The 24,757-nt window shown below is 41.1% G+C and overlaps 1 protein-coding gene across 4 annotated transcripts in view; it reads left to right on the forward strand.

Annotated features, from left to right (window-relative positions):
* LOC126326510 (G2/mitotic-specific cyclin-B3) overlaps window positions 1–24,757 on the forward strand; it is a 50,548-nt gene that overhangs the window by 3,241 nt on the left and 22,550 nt on the right. For 2 of the 4 annotated variants that reach the window (XM_049995670.1, XM_049995678.1), the window contains exons 2-6: window positions 20,969–21,162; window positions 21,272–21,597; window positions 21,681–21,828; window positions 23,369–23,599; window positions 23,672–23,827. In XM_049995670.1, the coding sequence (XP_049851627.1) occupies window positions 20,971–21,162; window positions 21,272–21,597; window positions 21,681–21,828; window positions 23,369–23,599; window positions 23,672–23,827 (1,053 nt within the window). In that variant the 5' untranslated portion in view covers window positions 20,969–20,970. Of the gene's footprint in view, window positions 1–20,968; window positions 21,163–21,271; window positions 21,598–21,668; window positions 21,829–23,368; window positions 23,600–23,671; window positions 23,828–24,757 lie in introns of all 4 variants that reach the window. The other 2 variants (XM_049995662.1, XM_049995655.1) reach the window with 1 other exon arrangement.

Consider the following 24,757-nt stretch of genomic DNA (forward strand, 5'->3'; position numbering starts at 1 on the left):
ATGATTCTATTACAGGAACACGTTTCCTTTTGCCATTCAGATATTGCTGCTTGCAAGAAAACATCCTATTACCTCAATGTTTATTGTATATAAATTGTGTATCTTTTTCAATCATCATAACCCATAAATAAAGCTGTCTTGTTTTTGCGTTTGTTTCAATCTCTTTTCTTTGCATAAAATTGCATGTGCACACACTAAATATTTTCTTATCTTCTCAGGATAAGTCAGTGCCATAAAAGGTTTCAGAAATGAATTTTGCCTCTGACAGGATGTGGACCAGTTCCATTTAACATACAAGCTTCCATGTTAACTGCTTCAGCCCAGAAATGTTTGGGAATTTGTGAAATCATTGAATGACCAGCTGCACCCAAGATGCATCCTTTTTCAGCCATTCTTTCCTCAGCTTCCTTTTCTGCAGCTCATGGTCCAGTGGTTACTGTTGGTGCCCCTGGATCACAGGGTCCCTGGTCAGATTGAGGATTGTCTGCCCAGGGACTGTGTGTTTTTGTTCTCGTCATTTCATCATTCAGGAGATGGAAATGAAACAATTGGGTCTCCTTCAGAAGCTGTGCCATTGACATAATCTAAAAATGCTGTTCCTCTATCACTTCCATTTGGAATTTCCACATGGCCCAATTGGTCCCTCCAGATAGCTTAAAGTACTGGTGCTTAGATTGTTCTGTAGCATCATGCTGATGTCAAAGTTGCTCTTGATCACAATACCACCAAGAAGCTGTGCCATTACCTGAAAAATACTTACGCAACTGGCCCCATAACCTGTAATTAGGTCCCATAAATGAAGCTTGATAATATTGTTAGTACAGTCTGGTTAGATATTTAATAGTGTAAAATTCAGTCACATGACAATGCACACAGAGAATAAAAAAGTGCCCATAAAATGGAAGTTGACACAAATTGAAAAACTGGTGCCAACTTAAAACAATATTTACATTGTACCACTATTTTCCAAAAAAATAATCAAACTTAATAATGGCAAGTCATTAAAAATCTTGGATCACATGTCATAATGAAGGACTTAAAGAAAACAGCGAGAACAAGTAGTGATTAATATGTACTTTGATATTATAAAAAACACAGTAACATTTTATGGAACATTGTAAAAATCCAGGAGAATGCATATCTTGTTGTGAGATTGACAGCTCAGTGTCAAATATAGATATAGAATACTGTTAAGAGACAGGGAAAGAAACAATCCCATTTCCCTGTTAAAGGGAATGGGACTATATAACACAGTTAAAGTAGAGCAGATAGTTTAAATTACTTTAAAAATATGTAGCAGTCAAGCAGGCAAATAATTCAGAAGAGGGGCAATTTCATTGTCATAGGTGGGACAGCTGCACTACTGTTTTTGAACAGTCAAAAGCTAATGCAACAAAAAGTATAAATAGAAATAGATTGGTTATCATACTGACTAGTGTAATTTACACTAGTGCTTAATGGTCTAACAGAGGCTCAAATCCAGTCTTACCTCTCTGATCAGGCTGTCACTGCCATCAATCATGTAATGAAAGAGGTAGATTCCTCCTTAGTGCCCACTATAACATTTCAGCTCCTACACCAAATTAAAACGTTGCATTAGGTGTCTGCTTCGTGCAAAAGGTCTTGAGTTCATATTGATGACAAGTAATTCTTCATTACAGATGTTTATTTACAAACAGAACTGACAGACTTCAGACCCAACAACTGACTCTGAGCTAACCACACTGCATATCCGAACTGCAACTGACAACTCCTAGGTGTATTAATATCTTTCCAAACAATGAGAGTCTAAGACAATGTTTTGTTTACAATAAGATAGCAATTCACGACTTAAAACTAAATTAGACATTACAGAATTTTAGTACAGATTAAAGTAAAAGGATCAGTACATATAAATTCTTACAAGCATAATTTCCAAATAGATTTTATAACATTTTTCTACCAGCTTCTGGATAACCTTCACCAGATTTGTACCGATGTTTCCAGAAATATCTTGACATTTGATTCTGGATATTTCTTGAGTGATTTAGAACAACTATTTATATGTAAAATGATTTAAATCGTGTTTCAAAATGTAAGTAAATCTTTTTAGCAATATTTCTTGATACAAATCGTCTTTCGAAATTAGGTTATGAAACAGTTTTCACAAGTTTTCGTATTTTTGCAATCATAATATAGAATTTCTCCATAGAAAGTTCCAGAAGTGTGCATTAAACGTTCATTTACAGACTTTCTCTTTAGCTGGTGAGTTTTTAAAAGTATCTTGTCCATATTATATGAAATAATTTAGCTCAAAACTGATAATTTATACAATTAATCACAGCTACAGCAAACAGTGAGTCTTTCTTTTACAAAATGAAATATAATTACAAAATTGAATGAAAATAGGTTACTAACACTAATATATATTTACATTAATTCTATTTTTGTTCTTTCTGTGCAAAATGTCCCAATATTGACACAGTACAATATTTAAACATCACCAAAGTTTCCCTTTACATTTTGCATATCTGTATCGACATCCCCTAAAAGTCTACAGTATCGAATACTTCAATATGTCCCAATGTGTCCTGTAATGTTACACCACCTGCACTCTTTTTCCTCCCCTTTGAGAGTGGTGCTTCTATCCAAGATCAAAGCAGGCTGTGAATTACCATAGTCTGGCCATACATTCCGAATCCTGTGAACTGCTACCAATGCCATTGTTTCAATTGCACTAAAACATCTTCTCAGCACCCAGCCAAATGGTAACCTGTAGTTGGCATGTGCATGAAGGGTGATTCTGTGTGACCTCCTTCAAGCTGTATCAACTGCATCAGTGGCCACACCACCTCTCAGGATTGTCTTCTGTATCTTCATGAGCAGGCTGTCAGAGATCCGCGTAAAAGAGAAAGTGCCTTACCAAATTCCTTGCAATTTACTGGCTAGTCGCAAACCCTGTGTTCTCCCATCTGACACCTGTAGTTCTGTTCTTGTTACCCCCTCACCCCATGAAAGACATGGCCACACAGACATGTGACCTCCAATTCACCTCTGAGGTTGTGAAATTGATCAGTGTCAAGGTAGCATGGCATCCTCCCGTCCAGCTGTGCAATGAGCACTCACTCTCTCGCCTCAAGGGGCGAAGCAACCAGCTACACAACTGGTGCTCTGAAAAGTACAAGAGGAGTACTCCTGTGAAGACCTCAAAGACCTTCCGTTTAGAGGAAGACTCGGGTGAAGTCCACCAAAGGCAAACGGTCTTTCCTTTGCCAACTTGAAGATCCTCTTCGACAGTCTCTTCATGCTGCCTTAGCCCAACCGGCCCCATGTAACCGGTGTGCACCACTGTTCTTCAGCATTAGACTCCTGACACTGCACAAGCAAGCCAATGTTTCTCCAGCACCATGCAGCAGGTTCCTCTTGCTTCTACAAAGGCTGTAAATCGGCAGCTGCCGAGGCAACACTCCAACATCTCTTCATCATGACTATCCTCCAATGGAACATTCCCAGCCTTCGGTCCCACAGAGGATTTACAGCTGCTTTTAACATATCAGCAAACACTGGTACACTGCCCTCAGGAAACGCCTTAACACTGGAGCACCCACTTTCCTTTCTCACTCCTCACACACCTATTCCCATTTTGACCTACCCTTTAGCACTGGCCAGCTTGCCCATAGTCTTGAGTGGTCTGTTCTGATGCCTACTAGAGTGACCATTTCCAGTGTGCTATTGGTTTGCTGACTCCTACCCCATCTGCCTGCCCACCCAAATGGCAGCTTGCTAAGGCTGATTGGCAGCTTTACTCCTCCCTGGCGACCCTTGCAGTAGTTTTCCCCAGTTATGTCCAGGTGGAATATCTCTCAAACATTACCCTTACTGCTCCATTCCTCACATCCACGCCATGTCCCAGTCCCTTGGCAGACTGAGGCATGCCACTACACAATTCGCAAACATATAGGTGCTCTCAACATTTTTAAGTCATCCTACAATGGCAAACTGCATTCATTATAAATAGTTGCATGTTAGCTGGATTTCATTGACTAATTCCTTTTCCTCTGTCATGTTAGCCAATCTCAGATGGCTCGCTGGGACCAAGATCTGTTCCCCAATTTCCAGCCTGATGTTAGCAGACGATATTGTGACACCTAGTGCTATGTGAAACACCTTGGGCCACCATTTTGTTGAAGTTTGGAGCTCTTCAGGCTATCACCCTGCCTTCCTCCATTGGAAACGAGCAGAGGCAGCTCGGGTGATGCTCTGCTCTTTTCTCCAAATAATGAGTGGTGCCATGCCACCTTTACTATGTGGAAGCTTGGTTAACCTCTCATTTCATCCTGATCCTCCACCCCAGGGCCAGATGCCAGATGTTGAAGCACCTTTCTCTTGTGGGCAAGCACTTACTGCTTAACATGTACAACTGCATTTGGGCATAGGGCACATTTCCTGGACACTGGTGTGAAGCCAATGGCTTTTTACATAACACAAACTGTGGCTGTGTTTTTCGATTTGGAGAAGGCCCCAAACACCTGCTGGAGAACTGGTATCCTCTGTGCAGCCTGTCCTGTTTCCTTCAGTCATATTTTAAGACAGTTTTCAAGGTGCATGTGGGTTCTGCCTTGTTGGACATATTTATCCAGGATGACAGTATGCCTCGGGGTTCGGTCCTAAGTGTCATCCTCTTAGCTATCACCATAATGGCCGGTCTTGTGTCGAGTATCTCCAGCTCTTTTGTTGATGATTTTGCCATCTAATGCAGTTCTCCAGACCTCTCTTACGGAGTGGTGTCTTCAGTGTGGTCTGATAGTCTTCACTCCTGGAGCATCTCTATTGGCTTCAGCTTTTCCAATGACAAAGCTGTCTGTATGAATTTCTGGTGGCACAAATGGTTTCTCCCATCTGTACATCTTGGACCTGTTGCTCTTCAGTTCATTGATACTAAGAAATTTCTGGGGCTCGTGGTTGATAGGAAACCCTTTTGGTCCTCCCGTGTCTCTTACCTGGCAGCTTGCTGTACAGTCCCTCAATGTCCTGTGTGTCCTCAATAGTACTTCTTGGGGTGCCAATCGAACCACTCTCCTCCATTTGTACTGGTCCCTTGTCCATTTGAAACTTGACTGTGGGTACTTTGTGTGTCTGCATGCCCATCCCTCTTACGCTATCTCAACACTATCCACCACTGTGGCATCCATTTAGCCATGGGTACCTTTTACACTAGCCTGGTTGAGTCTGTATACTGAAGCTGCTGAACTACCACTGTCCTACTGCTGTAACTTTCTCCTCAGCAGGTATGCATGCAATTTGTGTGCCATGTGTAGCCACCCATCCTATGCCTCCTTTGATTCCTTCGATCACCAGTATGGGGTGTGTCCCTTTTACCTCCTGGAGTCCGCTTCAACTACTTGCTACAGTGGCTTAAATTGACACTACTTGCAACTTTCCCAGTGGGTGTGAACCCTTCGCCACCTTCGCATTAAGTGACCCATGTTAACCTTTGCTTTCATTTGCTTCCTAAGGACACTACTCCAGCCTTGATCTATCGCCATCAGATTCACGACCTTCGCATGGATCTTCACGAAAGTGCCTTTGTATACACTGATGGCTGTAGGATTGACTGGGGTCACGTGTGCCTTCGTCATTGGAACCTGTGTCTTTCGAAATTGGTGTCACACTGCTCAGTATTTACAGCCGAGCTCTTCACCCTGTATCAGGCCACCGAGTACACTCGGTGATACAGCCTATTCAGTTGTTCTCTGCTCACTGTCAGTGCCCTTCAAAGTCTATGTGCACTGTCCATCCATTAGTGCAGCAGGTCCCAGAAAACTGTCACTTGCTTACTCTTGGTGGAGTCAGTGTGATGTTTCTGTGGGTTCCTGGTCTTGTCAGTCTGCCAGGATATGAGGCTGCTGCCAAGGCTGCAGTCCTCATATTTCAGCCCACGAGTTCCTATATTCACTGGGATAATACTGGTATTGCTGTCTGTCAGGAGGTGGTCACTTTAGCATCACCACTGGTCCTCACTTCACAGGAAAATGTCCGGCCTGTTAAACCTCCCCCCAATGGCTTGGACCACCCATTGACTCTCCAGCTGGGATGAGGTCATTTTAAATAGGCTTCCATATTGGGCACTGCCTTTTTAGCCAGTCACTTGATAAGTGTCACCACCCCACTGCTTTGTACACATTGCACCCATGTTCAAACTGTCTGCCAGTTTGACACTGCCCATTTTTAACAGTTTACGTTCTCACTTAGGGTTGCTGTCTGAGTTACCGTCCTTTTTAGCAAATGACGCGTGAGATGTTGATAGCAGTTTTACCTTTTATGTCACGGCAATATGTTGAAGGCCATTCAGTTTTTAGTTTTGGACCTGCATTTCTATGTAATGTCTTTTTTAGCCCTTACTCAACATGGTTGTTGTTAACTGTCTTATCTTAGGCCAATTGGGACTTCCGTATAGGCCAATTGGGACTTCCGTATAGGCCAATTGGGACTTCCGTATAGTCCTTTTTTAATTTCTGTCTGTGTTCTATAGTTTTAACTTAGGTATGTATGACCCCTGTTGTTTGTTGTACTCTGAAGCAAAACAAACCCCCACACGCTTATGTTGAACTGACTACCTTAATAAGACAACTCGTACCGCCATCTCTCCTCCTCAGGGACTTAAACGTACACCACGCCCTTTGGGGAGTGCCACTTTAACAGGTAGGGGTCTTATAATTGACAAACGTTTTACAGACATTAATTTGCCTCTCCCCATTGATGGTTCCCTTATCTATTCCCACTTTAGCAGAAAAGGTGCTATGAGCAGTACTATTGTTGTGGTGGGGCTGGTGCCTACTTATCTGGTGGTATCCCCATGGCAACAGAGGGATTACACTGCTGGTGCCTGAGCTGTAAGCTCCCCATGTATGTCAATGGGTAGATGCCTGTCTTCCTGAGGCATCAGGACTCCCAGCAACTGCCATCATGCCAGGTGACCTTTGCTGTGGCTGGGTGGTGCCCATGGGGAGAACCCCTGTGGGAGTGGGTGGCATCAAAGCAGATGACCTGCAATGAAGTGGACTGTCATCTCTCACTGGTGACCATATGGCACCAGCAGTCTTAAACAAGGGCAAGATAGAGTAAAATGCTAACCCATGATGCTAAATCGTTTCCCTACCTCACTACACCATGGGAGGAATGTAGGGCTACAGAAAGAAGAGCCATACTCGCCTCAGTACTTAGTCTGTAGCAGAATACACACACTCCTTTCCACCTATGGAGCCTGTTTTTTTAACATCTTGAGGATAAGTTTGGGGAAGTGACAGTGCTGTCAAAGATAAGCGGTGCAGTCTTCATTCAGACCACCTCTTGTAGCCAGACATAAAGCTCCATGCCGATCTAGAATGGCAGGGTGTTAATTCCACCTGGTGCATTTAGAGGACCCAAAGACGACAGGGTTGCTACTGGTGCCTTCATCTGGACCTTTGAGGGTGATTCATTGCCTGAAAAGGTCAGGGTGATGGCTTACTGCTGTGATGTTACCATGTCCCTTCCCCTATGTGATTCTTTAAGTGCTGGAAATTTGGGCATGTCTTCCCACTGCTCTTCCAGCGCCACATGTCGAGACTGCGGATATCCACTGCATCTAGATACTCAATGTGCTCTGGAGAGCATCATACTCCCCTTGCTCGCCAGACTGCACAGTACTCTGTAAGGAGTGGAAAATCATGGAGTAAAATATCCTGAACCGGTTGACTTAAAAAGAGGCTAAACGTAAATTTGAACAATACACCCCGTTTGATTGATGTCCACATATGCTGCAGCTACATTACCATTGCAGTCACAAGTACGTCATACCACATTCTGTGCCATGAACAGTGGGCCCTCTGGGCCTGCAGAATACATCTGCCCACTTGGTGGTAGGGAGCAACAGAAGGAAATTTTCCCCTAAGTATCTACTTTGAAAGCAAGGACGCCCCCCTAAACACAAGGTCGCATTGGTCCCCTACTGCCCAGCCGGAGAAGCAACATCCTCCTCTGGCTCCTTTTGCGTGGAAGGGGTCCCTTAGGGCCCTCTCGCCAGGTTCACCACTAATGCTACAGCACACACTCGCCAGTGGCTAAAAGAGCCAAAGGCTGCTGGACGAAGATCTTAATGATCTTCCTACATGCCTGGAGCTACTTTGGAGAGGTCTTAACTGCATGCCCCTAAAGTCAAGTCAGGGGGCAAGCAAAGAAAGTATGTTAAGAGGGAAAGAGGACCCTCCAGTGGCCCTACCACCACCACTCCCTACCAATTGTGCACATGAAGATTAGGTGGATATCTTAGTGTCCCCTGAGGTCCTGGATCTCACTGATACCACATAAATAATACGAATGGATACAAATATCCATTCGGTGGCAGCAGGCGACCCTGCTGTGTAACCTGACTCCTTACACGCTTCATGCCTTCCCAGCATCAAGATAATGTCATCCTCCAGTGGAATTGCGGAAGTTTTTTCCACCACCTGGCTGAGCTATGGCAACTGTTAAGCTTTACACCTGCTTTTTGCATTGCCCTCCAGGGAATCTGGTTCCTGACACTGCAGACATCTGCCCTCCGCAGCTATAAGGTATTTTACATGATCTGTAGTGACTATACTAGCGTCAGTTGGAGTTTGTCTATATGTACTGAACTCGGTATGCAGTGAACCTGTGCCCTTTCAAACCCTTCAAGCTGTGGCTGTCAGGATAAGGACGACACAGGAAATAACTGTCTGCAGTGTATATTTTTCTCCAGATGGTGCAGTACCCATGAACACATTGGCTGCACTGATTCAACTACTCCCTAAACATTTTCTACCTTTTGGAGATTTTAACACTAGTTACCCCTTGTGGGGTGGCACTGTGTTAACTGGCAGAGGTAGAGATGTCAAAACTTTACGGTTTCAGCTCAACATCTGCCTGTTGAATACTGGAGCCCCCACACATTTGTGTGGCTCATGGCACTTAATCTGCCATCGATTGATCCCTCTGCAGCCCCGGACTTCTCCCATTTGTCCAATGGAAAGCCCACAGTGAGATGCATGGTAGTGACCACTTGCCAATCTTTGTCGTTCCCCTGGACATCTACGAAGATTGGCTATAAACAAGACTGGGAAGCTTCCACCAAATGAATCTCCCCCACATGGTGCCACTGATGTGGTAGTTCAGCAGGTCACTAGATAAATTGTTTCTGCAGTGTAAAACACATTCCCTTGTTCCTTAGGTTGCCCCTGATGAAAGTCTGTACCTTGGTAGTAGCAGGAAATTGCTGAAGCCATTAAAGAGCATCAGTGAGCTCTACAGCGACATATGTGGCACCCTTCCCTAGAGCATGTAATAGCTTTCAAATGGCTCCATGCTCGTGTTCACCAGCTTGTAAAAAAAGATGGAAACAGGAATGTTGGGAGAGGTATGTCTCGGCCATTTGGTGCTGTCACCTTACCAAGTGTGGATGAATCTCAGATGTGTTTGGGTACCAGACCCCGACTGGTGTCACTGACATCAACATCAGTAGCGTGTTAACTACCATCGCAAACACAGTTGCTGAGCACTATGCTCAAGCCTGTCTGGGAATTATCCCCCAGTATTTTGCATCCTCAAACGGTGGAAAGAAAGGAAAGCCCTCTGGTTCACTGAACATTATAGTGAACCTTGTAATGCTCCATTTACAGAGTGGGAGCTCCTCAGTATCCTTGCATATTGCCCAGGCACAGCTCCTAGGCCATATTGGATCCAGTCAATGATCAAACATATCTTGTGTGGCTAAAAGCAACATTTCCTAGTCATCTTCAACCGGATCTGATGGGATGGTGTCTTCCATAGCAATAGCAAGAGCACCATCATTCCAGTGCTCAAACCTGGCAAATACCCACTTGATGTGGATAGCTATCGGCTCATCAGCCTCACCAATGTTCTTTGTAAGCTGTTAGAATGTATGACAAGTCAACAGTTCTGTTGGGTCCAGGAGTCATGTGGCCTACTTGCTCCATGCCAAGGCAGTTCCTCTTCACAGCACCCTACCTTCGGTGTTGGGCAACAATGCCTCAACAGCAGATTTAGGTTTGTTTTATTATGACAGGTTTTTTATTGTACCGTCCAAGGGTGGGCATTTAGCCCTTTGTGAAGCCACTGCCACCCTACCTCCATTTGAACTCTGCCACCAAGACAGACAAATGCAAAGAAAGTGCGACAGTCTTTTCCCTACAGGTGTTCATCTCGCTTTGTCTTTTTTCGGTAGATATTTTAATGTGTTGCAGAATGACTGGCTCGTCCTGTTTCATTGTGATCAGCCAGCCCAGACCATCTACTGTATGGTTTTAATACCCTCTGCTTTTCTTTGCGGTGTAAGTTTTCCCTGTTTTTCGTTCGTTCCATTCATTTTCTGTTTACGTGTGATTCCCCATTTGTTTTCGTTTTTACTTTCTCAAACATACTTTGGGTGTTTCTTGTACCCTGAGCCTTGATTGTGTAAAGAATAAGGGACTAATGACACAGTAGTTTGGTCCCTTTATACCCCAATCCAGCCAACAATTACCACCATCTTATACTTTCCATCCTTGCGTTCTAGGGTGTTCCATCTTCTGCACAGACTGTTCTAAAATGATAGGTATGGCGGGATACACTTTTGTCTCCTATTGCCATGGAACACCATTTACTGCTGTGATCATGTAGTGTGTTCACAGCAGAGCTGCTAGCCAGTAACAGAGACCTCAGTTTTGTTACTAGGACCTCCAGCCACAGTGTTATATGTACTGACTCAATGAATGCCTGCAGGGTACAGACTGATGCTACTCTCGCCACCCTTTGGTCATGCTGTCCATGACCTTCTCCTTGCCCTTGGCTGTGCTGCCTGCTCAGTTGACTTTGAGTCCAAAGTCATTTGGGCAGCCCAGGGAATGAATTGGCAGATTGTTTGGCTACAGGCAGGTAATTGTGTGTGCCCCCTCCCCAGTTCCCTTTAATGATTCCAGGTGCAGATACACAGATAAAAGCAAATCTAAATTTGCCTAAAACTGGAGTGACATCTGGTGTACTACTGCTCTTAGTAATAAACGCCACACAATCAAGGAAACTATTGCAGTTTGGTGCTCTTCCTTTTGCTCCTCTCATAAGTCCACTGTCTTATGCTGTCCATGCATTGGTCATACTAAGCTCACCCACGTTTGCTCTTGCATAACGAGCCACTCCCACAATGTGATCATGGAGCCAGATGGTCAGATCCATATATTGGTGGAATAAATCTACATCTACATCCATACTCCACAAGCCACCTGACGGTGTGTGGCGGAGAGTACCCTGAGTACCTCTATCGGTTCTCCCTTCTATTCCAGTCTCGTATTGTTCGTGGAAAGGATTGTCGGTATGCTTCTATGTGGGCTCTAATCTCTCTGATTTTATTCTCATGGTCTCTTCGCGAGATATACATAGGAGGTGAAGGTATGTTCTCGAAACTTTAATAAAAACCTGTACCGAGCATCTCTCCTGAAGTCTTCCACTGGAGTTTATCTATCATCTCCGTAACGCTTTCGCGATTACTAAATGATCCTGTAACGAAGCGCGCTGCTCTCTGTTGGATCTTCTCTCTTCTATCAGCCCTATCTGGTATGGATCCCACACTATTGAGCAGTATTAAAGCAGTGGGCGAACAAGTGTACTGTAACCTACTTCCTTTATTTTCAGATTGCATTTCCTTAGGATTCTTCCAATGAATCTGGCATCTGCTTTACCGACAATCAACTTTATACGATCATTCCATTTTAAATCACTCCTAATGCGTACTCCCAGATAATTTATGGAATTAACTGCTTCCAGTTGCTGACCTGCTATTTTGTAGCTAAATAAGGGATCTATCTATGTATTCGCAGCACATTACACTTGTCTACATTGAGATTCAATTGCCATTCCGTGCACCATGCGTCAATTCGCTGCAGATCCTCCTGCATTTCAGTACAATTTTCCATTGTTACAACCTCTCGATACACCACAGTATCATCTGCCAAAAGCCTCATTAAACTTCCAATGTCATCCACCAGGTCATTTATGTATATTGTGAATAGCAACGGTCACATGACACTCCCCTGCGGCACACCTGAAATCACTCTTACTTCGGAAGACTTCTCTCCATTGAGAATGACCTGGTGCATTCTGTTGTCTAGGAACTCCTCAATCCAATCACACAATTGGTCTGATAGTCTGTATGCTCTTACTTTGTTCATTAAACGACTGTGGGGAACTGCGTGAAACGCCTTGCGGAAGTCAAGAAACACGGCATCTACCTGTGAACCCGTGTCTAAGGCCCTCTGAGTCTCGTGGACGAATAGCGCAAGCTGGGTTTCACACGACCGTCTTTTCCGAAACCCATGCTGATTCCTACAGAGTAGATTTCTAGTCTCCAGAAAAGACCTTATACTCGAACATAATACGTGTTCCAAAATTCTACAACTGATCGACGTTAGAGATATAGGTCTATAGTTGTGCACATCTGTTCGACGTCCCTTCTCGAAAATGGGGATGACCTGTGCCCTTTTCCAATCCTTTGGAACGCTTCGCTCTTCTAGAGACCTACGGTACACTGCTGCAAGAAGGGGGCAAGTTCCTCGCGTACTCTATGTAAAATCGAACTGGTATCCCATCATGTGCAGCTGCCTTTCCTCTTTTGAGAGATTTTGTTTCTCTATCCTTCTGTCGTCTTTTTGATATCTACCATTTTGTCATCTGTGCTACAATCTAAAGAAGGAACTACAGTGGAGTCTTCCTCTGTGAAACAGCTTTGGAAGAAGAAATTTAGTATTTTGGCCTTTAGTCTGTCATCCTGTTTCAGTACTATTTTGACAGTGTCGGCACATTTTGTTTTGATCCACCTACCGCTTTGACATGGACCAAAATTTCTTAGGATTTTCTGCCAAGTCAGTACATAGAACTTTACTTTCAAATTCATTGAACGCTTTTCGCATAGCCCTCCTCACACAACATTTTGCTTCGCGTAATTTTTGTTTGTCTGCAGGGCTTTGGCTATGTTTGCTGTGAAGTCCCCTTTGCTTCCGCAACAGTTTTCTAACTTGGTTGTTGTACCATGGTGGCTCTTTTCCATCTCTTAAGATATTTCTTGGCGCACACTCATCTAACGCATATTGTACAATGGTTGTGAACTTCGTCCACTGATCCTCAACACTATCTGTACTTGAGACAAAACTTTTGCGTTGAACCCTTAAGTACTCTGAAATCTGCTTTTTGTCACTTTTGCTAAACAGAAAAATCCTACCTTTTTAATATTTCTATTTACGGCTGAAATCATCGATGCAGCAACCGCTTTATGGTCCCTGATTCCCTGTTCTTCATTAACTGATTCAAATAGTTCGGGTTCTGTTTGTCACCAGAAGGTCTAATATGTTATCGCCATGAGTTGGTTCTCTGTTTAACTGCTCAAGGTAGTTTTCAGATAAAGCACTTAAAAGAATTTCACTGGATGCTTTTCCCTGCCACCCGTTACAAACGTTTAAGTCTCCCAGTCTATATCTGGCAAATTAAAATCTCCACCCAGGTGCTCAGCCACAACAGCTGCTGAGCCCGGGGGCCTATAGAGAAATCAAATTACCATGTCTGAGCTTGCTTTAACCGTGACCTTCACCTAAATCATTTCACAATTCGGATCTCCGTGAATTTCCTTAGATACTATTGCACTTCTTATCGCTATAAACACGCCTCTTCCTTCACTGTCCAGCCTCTTTCTGCGGTATACATTCCAGTCTGAGTTTAGGATTTCATTACTGTTTGTCCGGTTTCAGCCAACTTACTGTCCCTAGTACTATATGGGAGTTGTGGCCGTTTATTAATGAGAGCAGTTCTGGGACCTTTCTATAGACGCTCCTGCAGTTTACTATTAGCCCTTTCTCTTGGCTGTTCATGCTAAGTATGGTCTTCCAAATTCCTTGTCTTTAATCTTAGTGGACGGTTCACTGCTGGCTGAACAGTTCCTCAGTTTCCTTCATGAAAGTTTTTATTTTCAGTCAGGAAGTTTTGCCTTCCTCCTGGTCTCTCTCCGTTTTCTGAGCTGGGGCACATGACCTTTCCCCCATGCAAATACTATTCTATCCCTCTGTTTTCCAGTTTTTAGATTTGCCCTATCATGTTATGCCTGCTACTGTGTGTGATTTTAGCTTCCTTGCTTTATAAATTGATTCCACTGGCTGAATCTGCCCACTTTTTGCAGGCCCCTGTTATGCATGTACCTTGAAAGGTATGGTACTGTTTAGTACCATAATCCCACTCATTCAATCGTCTTTTGGTGAAAGGAAATAAATTTGCCCTGTTGATGTTTTCACATGAACCTTTGTAAGAATGTCCTTGTCGACAGCTGTGATGTCAGGTTTCTCAGTATAAGTGAAGGGGAAGGCCCGTAAGGATGTAAGCTGATTTGACACCTCATCAGTATCTTAACATTCAGGACATGTCCAACCCATTAGTGACCTTGGTGCTTGCATGCATACAAGAAACCCTGTGATACTGAGAAACCAGCCTTGCTGGATCCTAGTGAGATTTGTTTCTGATGTCTGGAAAATTGGAGAAAAGGTTTTGTTGTAATGAGCAGTGGAAATAACACAATGTAACTCGTGGGTACCTATAATTACTCTCCCTCAAGAGTGGTACACACATGCTCAGAGCTAGTTTGTATGAGTGGCATACTGCAAAGTTCTTGGTGCACCATTCAAACAACTGTCTGGGTGTCATTATCTGCAATGTGGATGCACTGCAGACTGGCACAGGCACAGCATCTTGATACCAGCAATACCATCATATGGTTCTTTGCCATGTGATGGGGCAAAAAACCATTCTGCAGAGCATTGAAATCAGTCGGGTGAAGTTTTACATTGACAAAATTCTTGCAGTTCTTATACAGGGTTGTAGCACCACCAGAAGAGTAATAGTACACATACATAGGTGTTTTATGGAAATGGGGTCTTGTGGAGCTGATATTGACACTGAAAAAAGATAAATTAGTCATGTTTAATGCAGTTCGATATAACAAAGGAAATGTGATAAATTGCACAGTTTTCTGGTTGTCTGTAATAAACAAGTGGCCTGGGCATTGTTCTGATGAAACCTGTGCACCTCATTGTGGTGGGCTAATGCACAATTTCCTACAAAATTATATATTAATGATTTATTGCAAAAGTATCTCAAATGTTTTAGATATGGAGATTGTTGGGTGGCTATGAAGGAATGCAACAGCTTCTTTTCATTTGTCTCCAGGGTTTTCTAAGAAGTCTTCCAAAGATGATACACATATAAAGTTGTTATATCTGTAAGTGTCCAGTGTTTCATAGATTCCATTTTCATCAAACAATTCTTTAAAGTGTTTCATGATAGAATGTGTACCTGGACAGTTTCCACTGTGGACATATAGCATTATGGCTGTGCAGGAGATATATATATCTCTTAGTTTGTGTGTTTTTGTGTGTACTGGTTGCACCAGCCAAAACAAAATTCTTAGGTTGCAACTGGAAGAATTTAGATAATCCTGTTTTCTGTCCTGGGTGTTCATCCCACTGTTCAATTTGTTCACTTACGACTTGTTTAGGTCTTGGATTGGGAGTTTCTGCTTTTCTCACCAAATAAAAGCGCTAAATTCATGTTCAAATCTTCGAATGCTCAAACTTTGTTCTAAGTGTCAGAATTTCATTCTCCTTACTGAATGAGGTGCTGGTACTGAAGCTATGCAAGTTTGTAGTGGGTTAGCCACAGGTCTTTGGCAAAAGTTAATTTTTTCTACATGTATCGCGTATTATGTAGTATTGTTACTGATCCTGTCGACCATCCACATTTGCACTTTACATTGGTTTTGCTTGTAACTGTTGTCCATCTTCCAGAATGAATTACAGCAATAAAAGATCTCTAACTCCATCTTCAATCTGTATTTGTATAATTTCAATACACAGTACCTTCTGCAGCAACTGTGTGCATGTAGCAGCCACACTGCCATCCAATATTGATAGCTTGATATTGGCCTGCCAACATTTTACCTTATTGTGCTTCGTTAGACCACCGTGTTAACAATAAAAACATCTTTTCCAGAGCTCTGTGTCATATTGTTGAAGGCTGAATAAAATTTTTGTGTTAATGCAACACTTCCTGTACATATAAACTAATATCTCCTAATCCCATTGTCCTCCCAAATTGATTTTTTACTGTGTTATATAGTATAACCTAAAGAAACATAAATTTTTTCATCAATTTTGAAAGTTTTAATGTATTCAGTGCTAAAAGTTAAAGGTCACTGACCTAAATAGTGTACATTCTTTGAATACGACAAAATTCTATGTTCTTGAAAAGCTTGTTTCAGAACCTTTCCAAAATTACATGGTTCACTGTTCTACCTTCTTTGATCTACACAAGGCTTAAGACAGGACACGAAACTACACTACACAGCTTGGTACCACACATTTTAGTTACCCTCCATGACTGGGGCTTTTCTGGCCGTCTTCAGGTTTTTATTGGCAAGTTTTTATTCCACTGGCTCTTTTGTTAATTTGCACTTCACTTGGCACCCTCGGCTGCAGAACAGTATCCCACAGGGTACTGTGCCAAGTGTTGCACTCTTCCTTGTCACTGTCAATGAGCTTGTATCCTTTGTTGGGCCCCTGGCTACCCCAGCATTGTATGTCAACAGATTTTTTGCATCCAGTGCAGTTTCCACACAGTAGCATCTGCTGGATGCTGGCTCTAAGGTGCTGTCTGATGGGCCTGTGTGTTGGCCCTTTCCCATGGCTTCCAGTTTCCTCCCTTAAAAACACAGGTTATGCATTTTTCCAATGTGCCATTCTGCTATCCAGAACTTAGGCAACCAGTGCTTAGATTAATGAATCTACTCTTGTATGGAGCCACAGTTGTATGAAACTTTCTGAAAGGTATACTGTATTTACTCGAATCTAAGCCACACCTGAGAAATGAAATGAGAAAAAATTTTCCTGAATCTAAGCCGCACGTGAAATTTGAGACTTAAAATTCAAGGGTTGGGAAGTTTTAGGCTGCACCTCCAAATCGAAACAAAGTTGGTCCATTGTAATACGACACAATTTAGGTCGAATGAAGATACAGCTACAGTAGTTTGGTTAGTTGTAAGCTTAGCAGTTAAGCTTTACCAGGTAGCCATTGCTACGCATCAGGCACTCTGTCCGTATTTATACGAGAACCCTTCTTTTTCACGTGCTTCGTCTGGTTTGAATTGATTACTTATTTTTCTTTGATCTGATAAGTACCATTCTCTTTGTTATTGGTGTTAATGTCACTCTAAGCTGAAAATGCATTACTGTACTGTCATGCATTGTTTGTCGCTTTCTGATATTGAGTGTTTACAGCCTGTCGCCACTCGTGGCATGGCTTGATTTTGTGCACGCTACTGCTGCTTACAATTTAAAAAAAAAAGGAATCGTCTCATTAGTGAAACAATGGCAAGAGACTGCTATTTGTTGTTTCTTACACCCCTGCTTTCTTTGATAATGATAAACAGGAACCAAATAAGACTGCATATGATGTTCTAAATGAGTTTAGTGAAAAATTTTGTTTAAAAATTTTTGCAGATGCCTCTTTAGTACATTACATTAGGCACAGAAATTAGTCATCTTAGATTTAAAAATGTAGTCAATTGCCATGCTTTATTTCTGACTGTATCACTATCAGGCATAAGAATGATAAAAATATAAACATGACATATGTATATTCTTCTGCATTTACTGTTGTCTCCCTCTAGTTTCATAGTTTGAGGCAGACAGGATTTAAATGAGATAGCAGTAAGCATGAAACAATATGTGGCAAAATGTTTATATTCATATTCTTATGGTGACGAGAATACTGCATGTGATTAACAAATCATAAGTTACTATTAGCAACCATCTCTTCTCACAGGTAGGAAAAAATTCAGAATGTTGGCCATATTGACAAACATCCCAAACAGTCCTGTCAGTCGGATTTTCGTATTACATTGAAATGCTGCTACATTTGAAGATGAAAACTAGGGAATTTGTATTTGCTTCATTGGATAATGTATGAAAATGCAGCGGTTGAAACTCGGGGTGGAGAAAAAAGCTCGGCTTCAGTATTTTTTAAAATTTTACGGATGCAGAGGTTTTGGTGCCAGTATTTATCTTTGTGTCGGCAAAGCATGCCTGTGTAGTGCTACATATATTCAATGCAGTAGTTAGTTGTGGCGGCACCTACCAACATTTTTCAGAACTTCCGCTAACTTTGCACCCGATTCTAAGCCGCAGGCAGGTTTTTGGATTACAAAAACTGGAAAAAAGTGCAGCTTGTATTTGTGTAAATACAGTAACTGCCATTTCACTGTAAAAGTTTCGTCCCACAATCTAAATTTCAGCCTTGGGCCATTATCAAGGGTTAGAACTTATTCAATATCTAAAACTACTTCACTCATTCCTACCAGACATACCAGTCAGCCATAGGTATACATATAAAATTGTATAATCATTTTTAACTACTGATGCTACTCTTGCCATCCTGTGGTATCTATCCATTACCTTCTCCTTGCCCTTGGCTGTGCTGCCTTCTTGTTTTTCTTTCTTTGAAGCTGCAGTCATGTGGACATCTCATGGAATGATGGGGTGTCAGTTTGGCAAGAGAGGCAGATACACATCAAATCTCTTTGACAAAAAGTGAAGTGACATCTGGTGTGCTGTTATCAGTAATAAACTCTGCACAATCAAGGAGACTGCTGTTGTTGGGCACTCTTTCCTGCACTCCTCTTGGAAGGAGTGCACTATCGTATGCTGTTTATGCAATGGTCAAATTAGGCTTGCCTGTTGATTTCTTGTGTGTAACAAGCCACCCAATAATGTGGTTGAAGAATGTCCTTAAAGATTCCTTGTCTTTAACAGTAGTAAATGATTCACAGGTGGCTGAACTAATCTTAAGTTTACTTAATCAAAGTGGTTTTTATTTTCAGTTGAAAGGTTTTGTGTACTCCTGCAGCAGGGGCAAGGTGGCTGTGGATGGAGCCTTTGTGTTTTCTGGGTCAGGGACTCAAGACCAGTCACCTGTAAAACTGATTTTTAGCCCTGCTTTTCCAGTTTTTAGATTTGGGCTACCACATTATGCCTTCTGCTGGGTGTTTCTTAGCTTCCTCATTTTATATTTTGAGCTGCTGACTGGTTCTATTCTCTTTTGGGGGACACTTCTATCTTACGCATGTAACTTTAAAGTTGTGGGACTGGTGAGCTCTCTGTTAAGTTCCGTAACTTAATTAATTCCCCTCCACACACCACCCTGCAGCCTCTAGATGCTGTGCTTACTGGCAGTCTAGTCCCAGCACTCTGCCTGGCAGTGCTCTCCTCCACCTGTACACTGCTGCCCTTCTCCATTCCACATGACTTTCATTCAGGTCTGAGCTGCTGTAGATGAGTTGTGGTTCTTTTGGGAATGTGTGTGTGTGTGTGTGTGTGTGTGTGTGTGTGTGTGTGTGTGTGTGTGTGTGTGTGTGTGTGTGTGTTGTTTTCCTTTTCTGATGAAGTTTGTGAGCTGAAAGCTGGTGTGAGGTGTCTTCAGTTATGCCTGTCGGCAACTTAAAGTCGCCTTCTCCTTACATTGACATTACACCCCATGTTTCTATTGTTTGATTTGTTCTATTAATCTCTTATACCAAAAAGTAATAAACAGGGTAGAAAATTCTAAGTTCTAGTACATATTTACGAAAACTTTTAACTGGAAAAATCTGATAGTACTTCTGCTAAAATATCTAGGTCCACCTACTTTTACATAAGAATAACATATTTTGTGGATAAAGAAGTCAGTAAGTGAAAATATTTTACATATTTTCATTTGCTGGTGTCTCCTAGAATGATGATCTAGGGTAAATACATCTTTAGGCAACAAGAATTAATTCTTAAAAGAAAGTAATTAGAATTCTAAAGAATTCATACATCAGGTCTCTCTTCAAGCAGCTGAGAATGTTAACCATAGGCTCACATATGACTTACTAAATTTATCAACAGTCCATGTTAGTGTGACATATTCACAAGTACATTACTAGAAGAAAAAACATGCTTCCATTACCCTTTGATCTTTGGTGCAGAAGAGAAATATGCAGCTGTAAAACTGACAATCCACACATGGAAATAAATTTGACGAGTGTTTTGTAATGTAGGTTCAAGATGTTTCTCCACAACAACCAGGCTTTTGGTTTGGCCCTTGCAAACTTTAATAGGTTAAATGTGTACGGAACTTAATACAAAAGTCATAAGTGAACAGTAGAATTGAGAAGCTTATAAAGTTAATGCAGCAATGCAAAGTTCAGTGCTTACCATAAGTTTTCCTAATTCTTCGTACAGTGGTCAGTTTGAATTATGTGCAAGACTTTACATACATACTGCATACAACCATCTTCATTAATTTCCTTTGTTTTTCTCTATCCTCATCCTTGTATGAAATGACCTTAACATAAAGAAACCATCCCAGGTAATATTTGCATGATAGCTTATTATGAATATGTTCCCTACTGCACTTCCTGTACTTGCGAACTGCAATGCTGTAGAACCAGGCTACAATCCCTGAAAGCAAAAATGAATGCAGCTCAGAAAGTTGGACTGCCTCATATAGAGACTGCACTTGTGTAATAATTCATTGTTGCCTCAATTGTTCTAGTCAGTTTTTGACTGCACTGCATTTGTAGATTTAATTGTAGATGGAGATCCTCTGATTATACACTGAATGATGTACTGGTTAAACACTCTGAAACTAGGTAACTACTTTTTGGTTAGCAATCCAGTTTTAATACCTGAGTAATATAATGAAATAGTCCTGTGAGGACACATGTAGTGTCATGTAAGTTACTTTATTAAGCTGTAATCTTATGGATACAAATCTTTGCTGAGGTGTCTTGACAAGGCAGTTTCTGCCTTTAATCTAGTGAAAGATAAAATTTGCAAAAATATCAAGATTCCTGTAGATGTGATTTACCTAAGATTTTTTGTTTCAGGTATGTTTAATATGGCACCAAAAAAGACAGCTTTAAAAAAATCTCTTGGTGAGACGACAATGTTGAAAAGATCAGTTAGTACTCGTGCGAAAAAGAACTCTGATGTGAAATTGGTAGACGAATCTTCAAAGCGAAAAGCTGTTTCTCCCCTGAAGCAGTTGTCTAAAAGATCAGCATTTGGAGATATAACTAACGTAAGTATGCCAGGTTCGCAAATGCATGCCTTGGTGATTTGTGAATAAATCATAGGTGTCTATTTGGCTTATCGCTTGCAACCATTAATATTTGGTCTCCTTATGGTAGGATGCTGATCTATCGAAGAAAATTGCCACAAATAAAAAAGACTCAAAAAAGAATGTGGAAACGATTTCTCATGTTGTTAAGAAAAACCTTAAAGAATCAGAAAATGGGAATAAGGCTGTTATGCCACAAAAAAAAACTGGCAGGAGTAACATTCCAACATTCCCACCGAAAGTGCAAATGGCAAAAGCAAACATAAAACCTGAAAAGGTACACCCAAGCTCAGTTTCGAAGCCTACATGTGACAAAACAGAAGTTTTAACTTCTGTTCGTGTGAAATCGCCAGATTCCACTGACAATGAGCTTTATTTGACAGCTGTGGAAGAACTGTAAGTATGGTAAAATGTATTTACCTCATTGTGCTTTGGTTTTTTTCCTCCGGTGATTCACTTTATTACAGTGGCTCGTCCAGTAAAAAACTGACTACAAAGGATGAGGAAAGAAAGAAAGAACCACTACCTCCACCTGGAGTTGAAGACTTTGATGCAGAAAACATGAGTGATCCAGTCCAAGTTTCAGAATATGCTATGGATATATTCAGTTACCTCAAAGAGAGAGAGGTAAGTGTTCAGTTCAACTCTGATAATTTTGTAAAAGAAATTACCATATCAATGGGTCAACATACTGAAGTATGGAACTAGAAAACATTGTTTACTGATTGCAATTATCTGTAAAAAAAAGTAGCAAATAAGACAGTCTTAAGTGGTCAGCATGTTGCCATACTGTTATGTGTGCATTATAAATTCTGCAGCATAGTGAGGTACCACTAATAATTAATGCACTTGGCAAATAAGCAGCCAACTTACTAAAATAAGTTGTAGGAATGTAGTGGAGTAAATTTGATTAACTGATGTTAATTAGGTTACCTCTTAATGTTCAAAAAGTATTTTCCAGTTTATGCCTTTGATATAAGGGGGCGGGGGGGGGGGGGGGGGTGCTATTAGCTGTGACAACATTGTCGAAGAATTTTTGAACATTCTGATGAACGATGTAAGTTTTGCAACCAAGCTGTTTATCCTTGGGAAATAGGTCAAACTTTCGATGTCACTTATACTAAGCATATGTTCGCAAATCTTTTTATAAAAATTACCACTTAATGGAGGCTAACAACTGCTCATGTGATATTCTGACACAGCAAAAAAATTTTGAAACCTTGACTGTAAAAGCAAGAACTACTCTCACCTTGTCTGCATAACACCATTGCTCCCTCTGTGTATTAAACATCTGGATGCATTTCTCTGGAGATTAAACAACTTTAAATGTCAGAATATTAACATAACAATGAAAATGATCAATTATTGACAAAATTATTTAATTAGATAACAATCTACTCACAAAATGGTGGCAGAACACACATAAGACTGTAATTTGCAAGCTTTCGAAGCCAGAGGCATAAGGGTTGAAGGGGAAGGAAGAAGGGTGAAGGAAAAGAACTGGAGCAGTTTAGGAAAAGTAGATTTCAGGAAAGTTAACCAGAGCTGTGGGTCAGGGCAGACTTACCATACGGGATGAGGAGACTGATTGTTCGGGACTGCATAAGAAGTGATTTGAAAACAAAATCTCATCCAATGCAGTCCTGAACAGCCTTTCCTTCTCACTCCGTACAAGTCTCCCCCGGACCCATGGCTCTGTGACTTTCCTACAATCTACCTCTTTTTCCTAGACATCTCTCGTCCTTTCCCTTCACCTTCACTGTCAACCCTTCTACCTGAAGCAACCATTGGCTCCAAAAGCTTGCCAATTGCAATAGTCTTTCAGGTGTGCATTCTGCTGCTGCTTGGTTCACAAGATTATTAACATAACATTGTGAACTGTGATCTAAACTATATGTTAGATGTACATTAAAACCACCAGTTAGATGACTGAAAGTAAATAAGCAATTGAAATGATTTATTAGTATTTTGAGGTAAATGTAGTCAGAGATGATAAAGCTGATTACATATATACTGAATTGTTAAAAACTGTGTGCATTAGCAAGATGACCATAAGATGAAACATTCATGGAGCAGCAGTATAAACATAATTAATCAAAGAAAGGCTTTGTGACAAACTGTTTATCTGTTGTAGTTGAAATAACCACTCAGTGATGTTATTTTACAGGCAAAGTTTGTAATTGATAACTACATGGAGAGGCAAACCAGTATAAACACTGCAATGAGAGCTTTGCTTGTTGACTGGCTGGTTGAAATACAAGAGAATTTTGAGCTTAACCATGAAACATTATACCTTGCTGTTAAGCTTACAGACATATATCTATCAAAGGTTACTGTATCAAAAGAAACTTTGCAATTAGTTGGTGCAGCTGCCATCTTTATCGCCAGCAAATATGATGTGAGTATTAGGTCAAATTGTGAATATCTCATTTGAGAAATACATGTATTTATAACAACTTCATGCTGACAGGAACGAATGGCCCCAATGCTCGAAGAAATGTTATATGTATGTGATGGAGCTTATGACAAGAAGGAACTCATAAGGATGGAAATAAATATCTTGAATAAAGTGGGATTTGAATTGGGCATTCCACTCTCATACAGATTTCTTAGGAGATATGCAAGGGTATGTAAGCCAGTACTTAAACATCTTTTCTAATATCTGTAGAATAATGTTATAACTATCTTAGAGGGTCAGTAATGACATTTCTGCTGAAGAGAGAAGTCACATGTTGGTTTGTTAAAAGCTGATTTTTAGTTATGCCTACTGAAAATAGGGAAGATTTCTTAGCAAAGTCATATTGGACATCAGGTGTATTCCAAACCCAGATTGAAGTATTTATATACTTCAGCTCCAGATACAGGCTCTGTATATACATAATTTTAAGGTGAATTGTGGCAGTAACACGGAAATGTAGTCTTCAGGTATGAAACTTGATGTGTTTAAACTGATATGGGTATGTCTGTTAGCTTGTTAATTACTTGGTTAATTGAAAACTGCATGTCACTACATGTTCTAGATATTTCTCCAGAACATTAACCCTGTTTGAATACTTCAGTTGTTAAAGTTTACACTACCTGATTTTCAGAATTATAACACTAGTGTGTATTGGTGTATTTTTGCACTATCTGTTAAAGGTTTGATGTTTCCGTAGTAATATTGCAGAAATCGTGAAGAGATCAATGTTAGGTTGTAGATGTATGTTTGTCTAAATTTTTGACACAGTATGATTGCAGGATTGGAAAAGCAGTTAAATTTTAAGTTTTTGATGCAGAAACTGTGCTTTGGTACTGGTAGTTAATGTACACACACACTTGTTTATAGGCCTGTTTTTCCTTATTTTTTTGGTAATATAACTTGATGTATTCTTAGTAAAATATATTTATCATAAGTGGAAAGTCCCTGACTTGCTGTGGAATTGTTAGGTCAGGGCTTCGGTGTGATGGTTGCTCTATTTTTTTCATGTGAGTGATGTTAGTGGTGTAGGAAAGGGGAAGTAAATGAGGTTCTTCAGCAAGTTTGTAGAATATGTAGTGGAGATACTATACTGGAACA

Source organism: Schistocerca gregaria, chromosome 2, assembly GCF_023897955.1.
Source record: "Schistocerca gregaria isolate iqSchGreg1 chromosome 2, iqSchGreg1.2, whole genome shotgun sequence".
Lineage (NCBI taxonomy): Eukaryota > Metazoa > Arthropoda > Insecta > Orthoptera > Acrididae > Schistocerca > Schistocerca gregaria.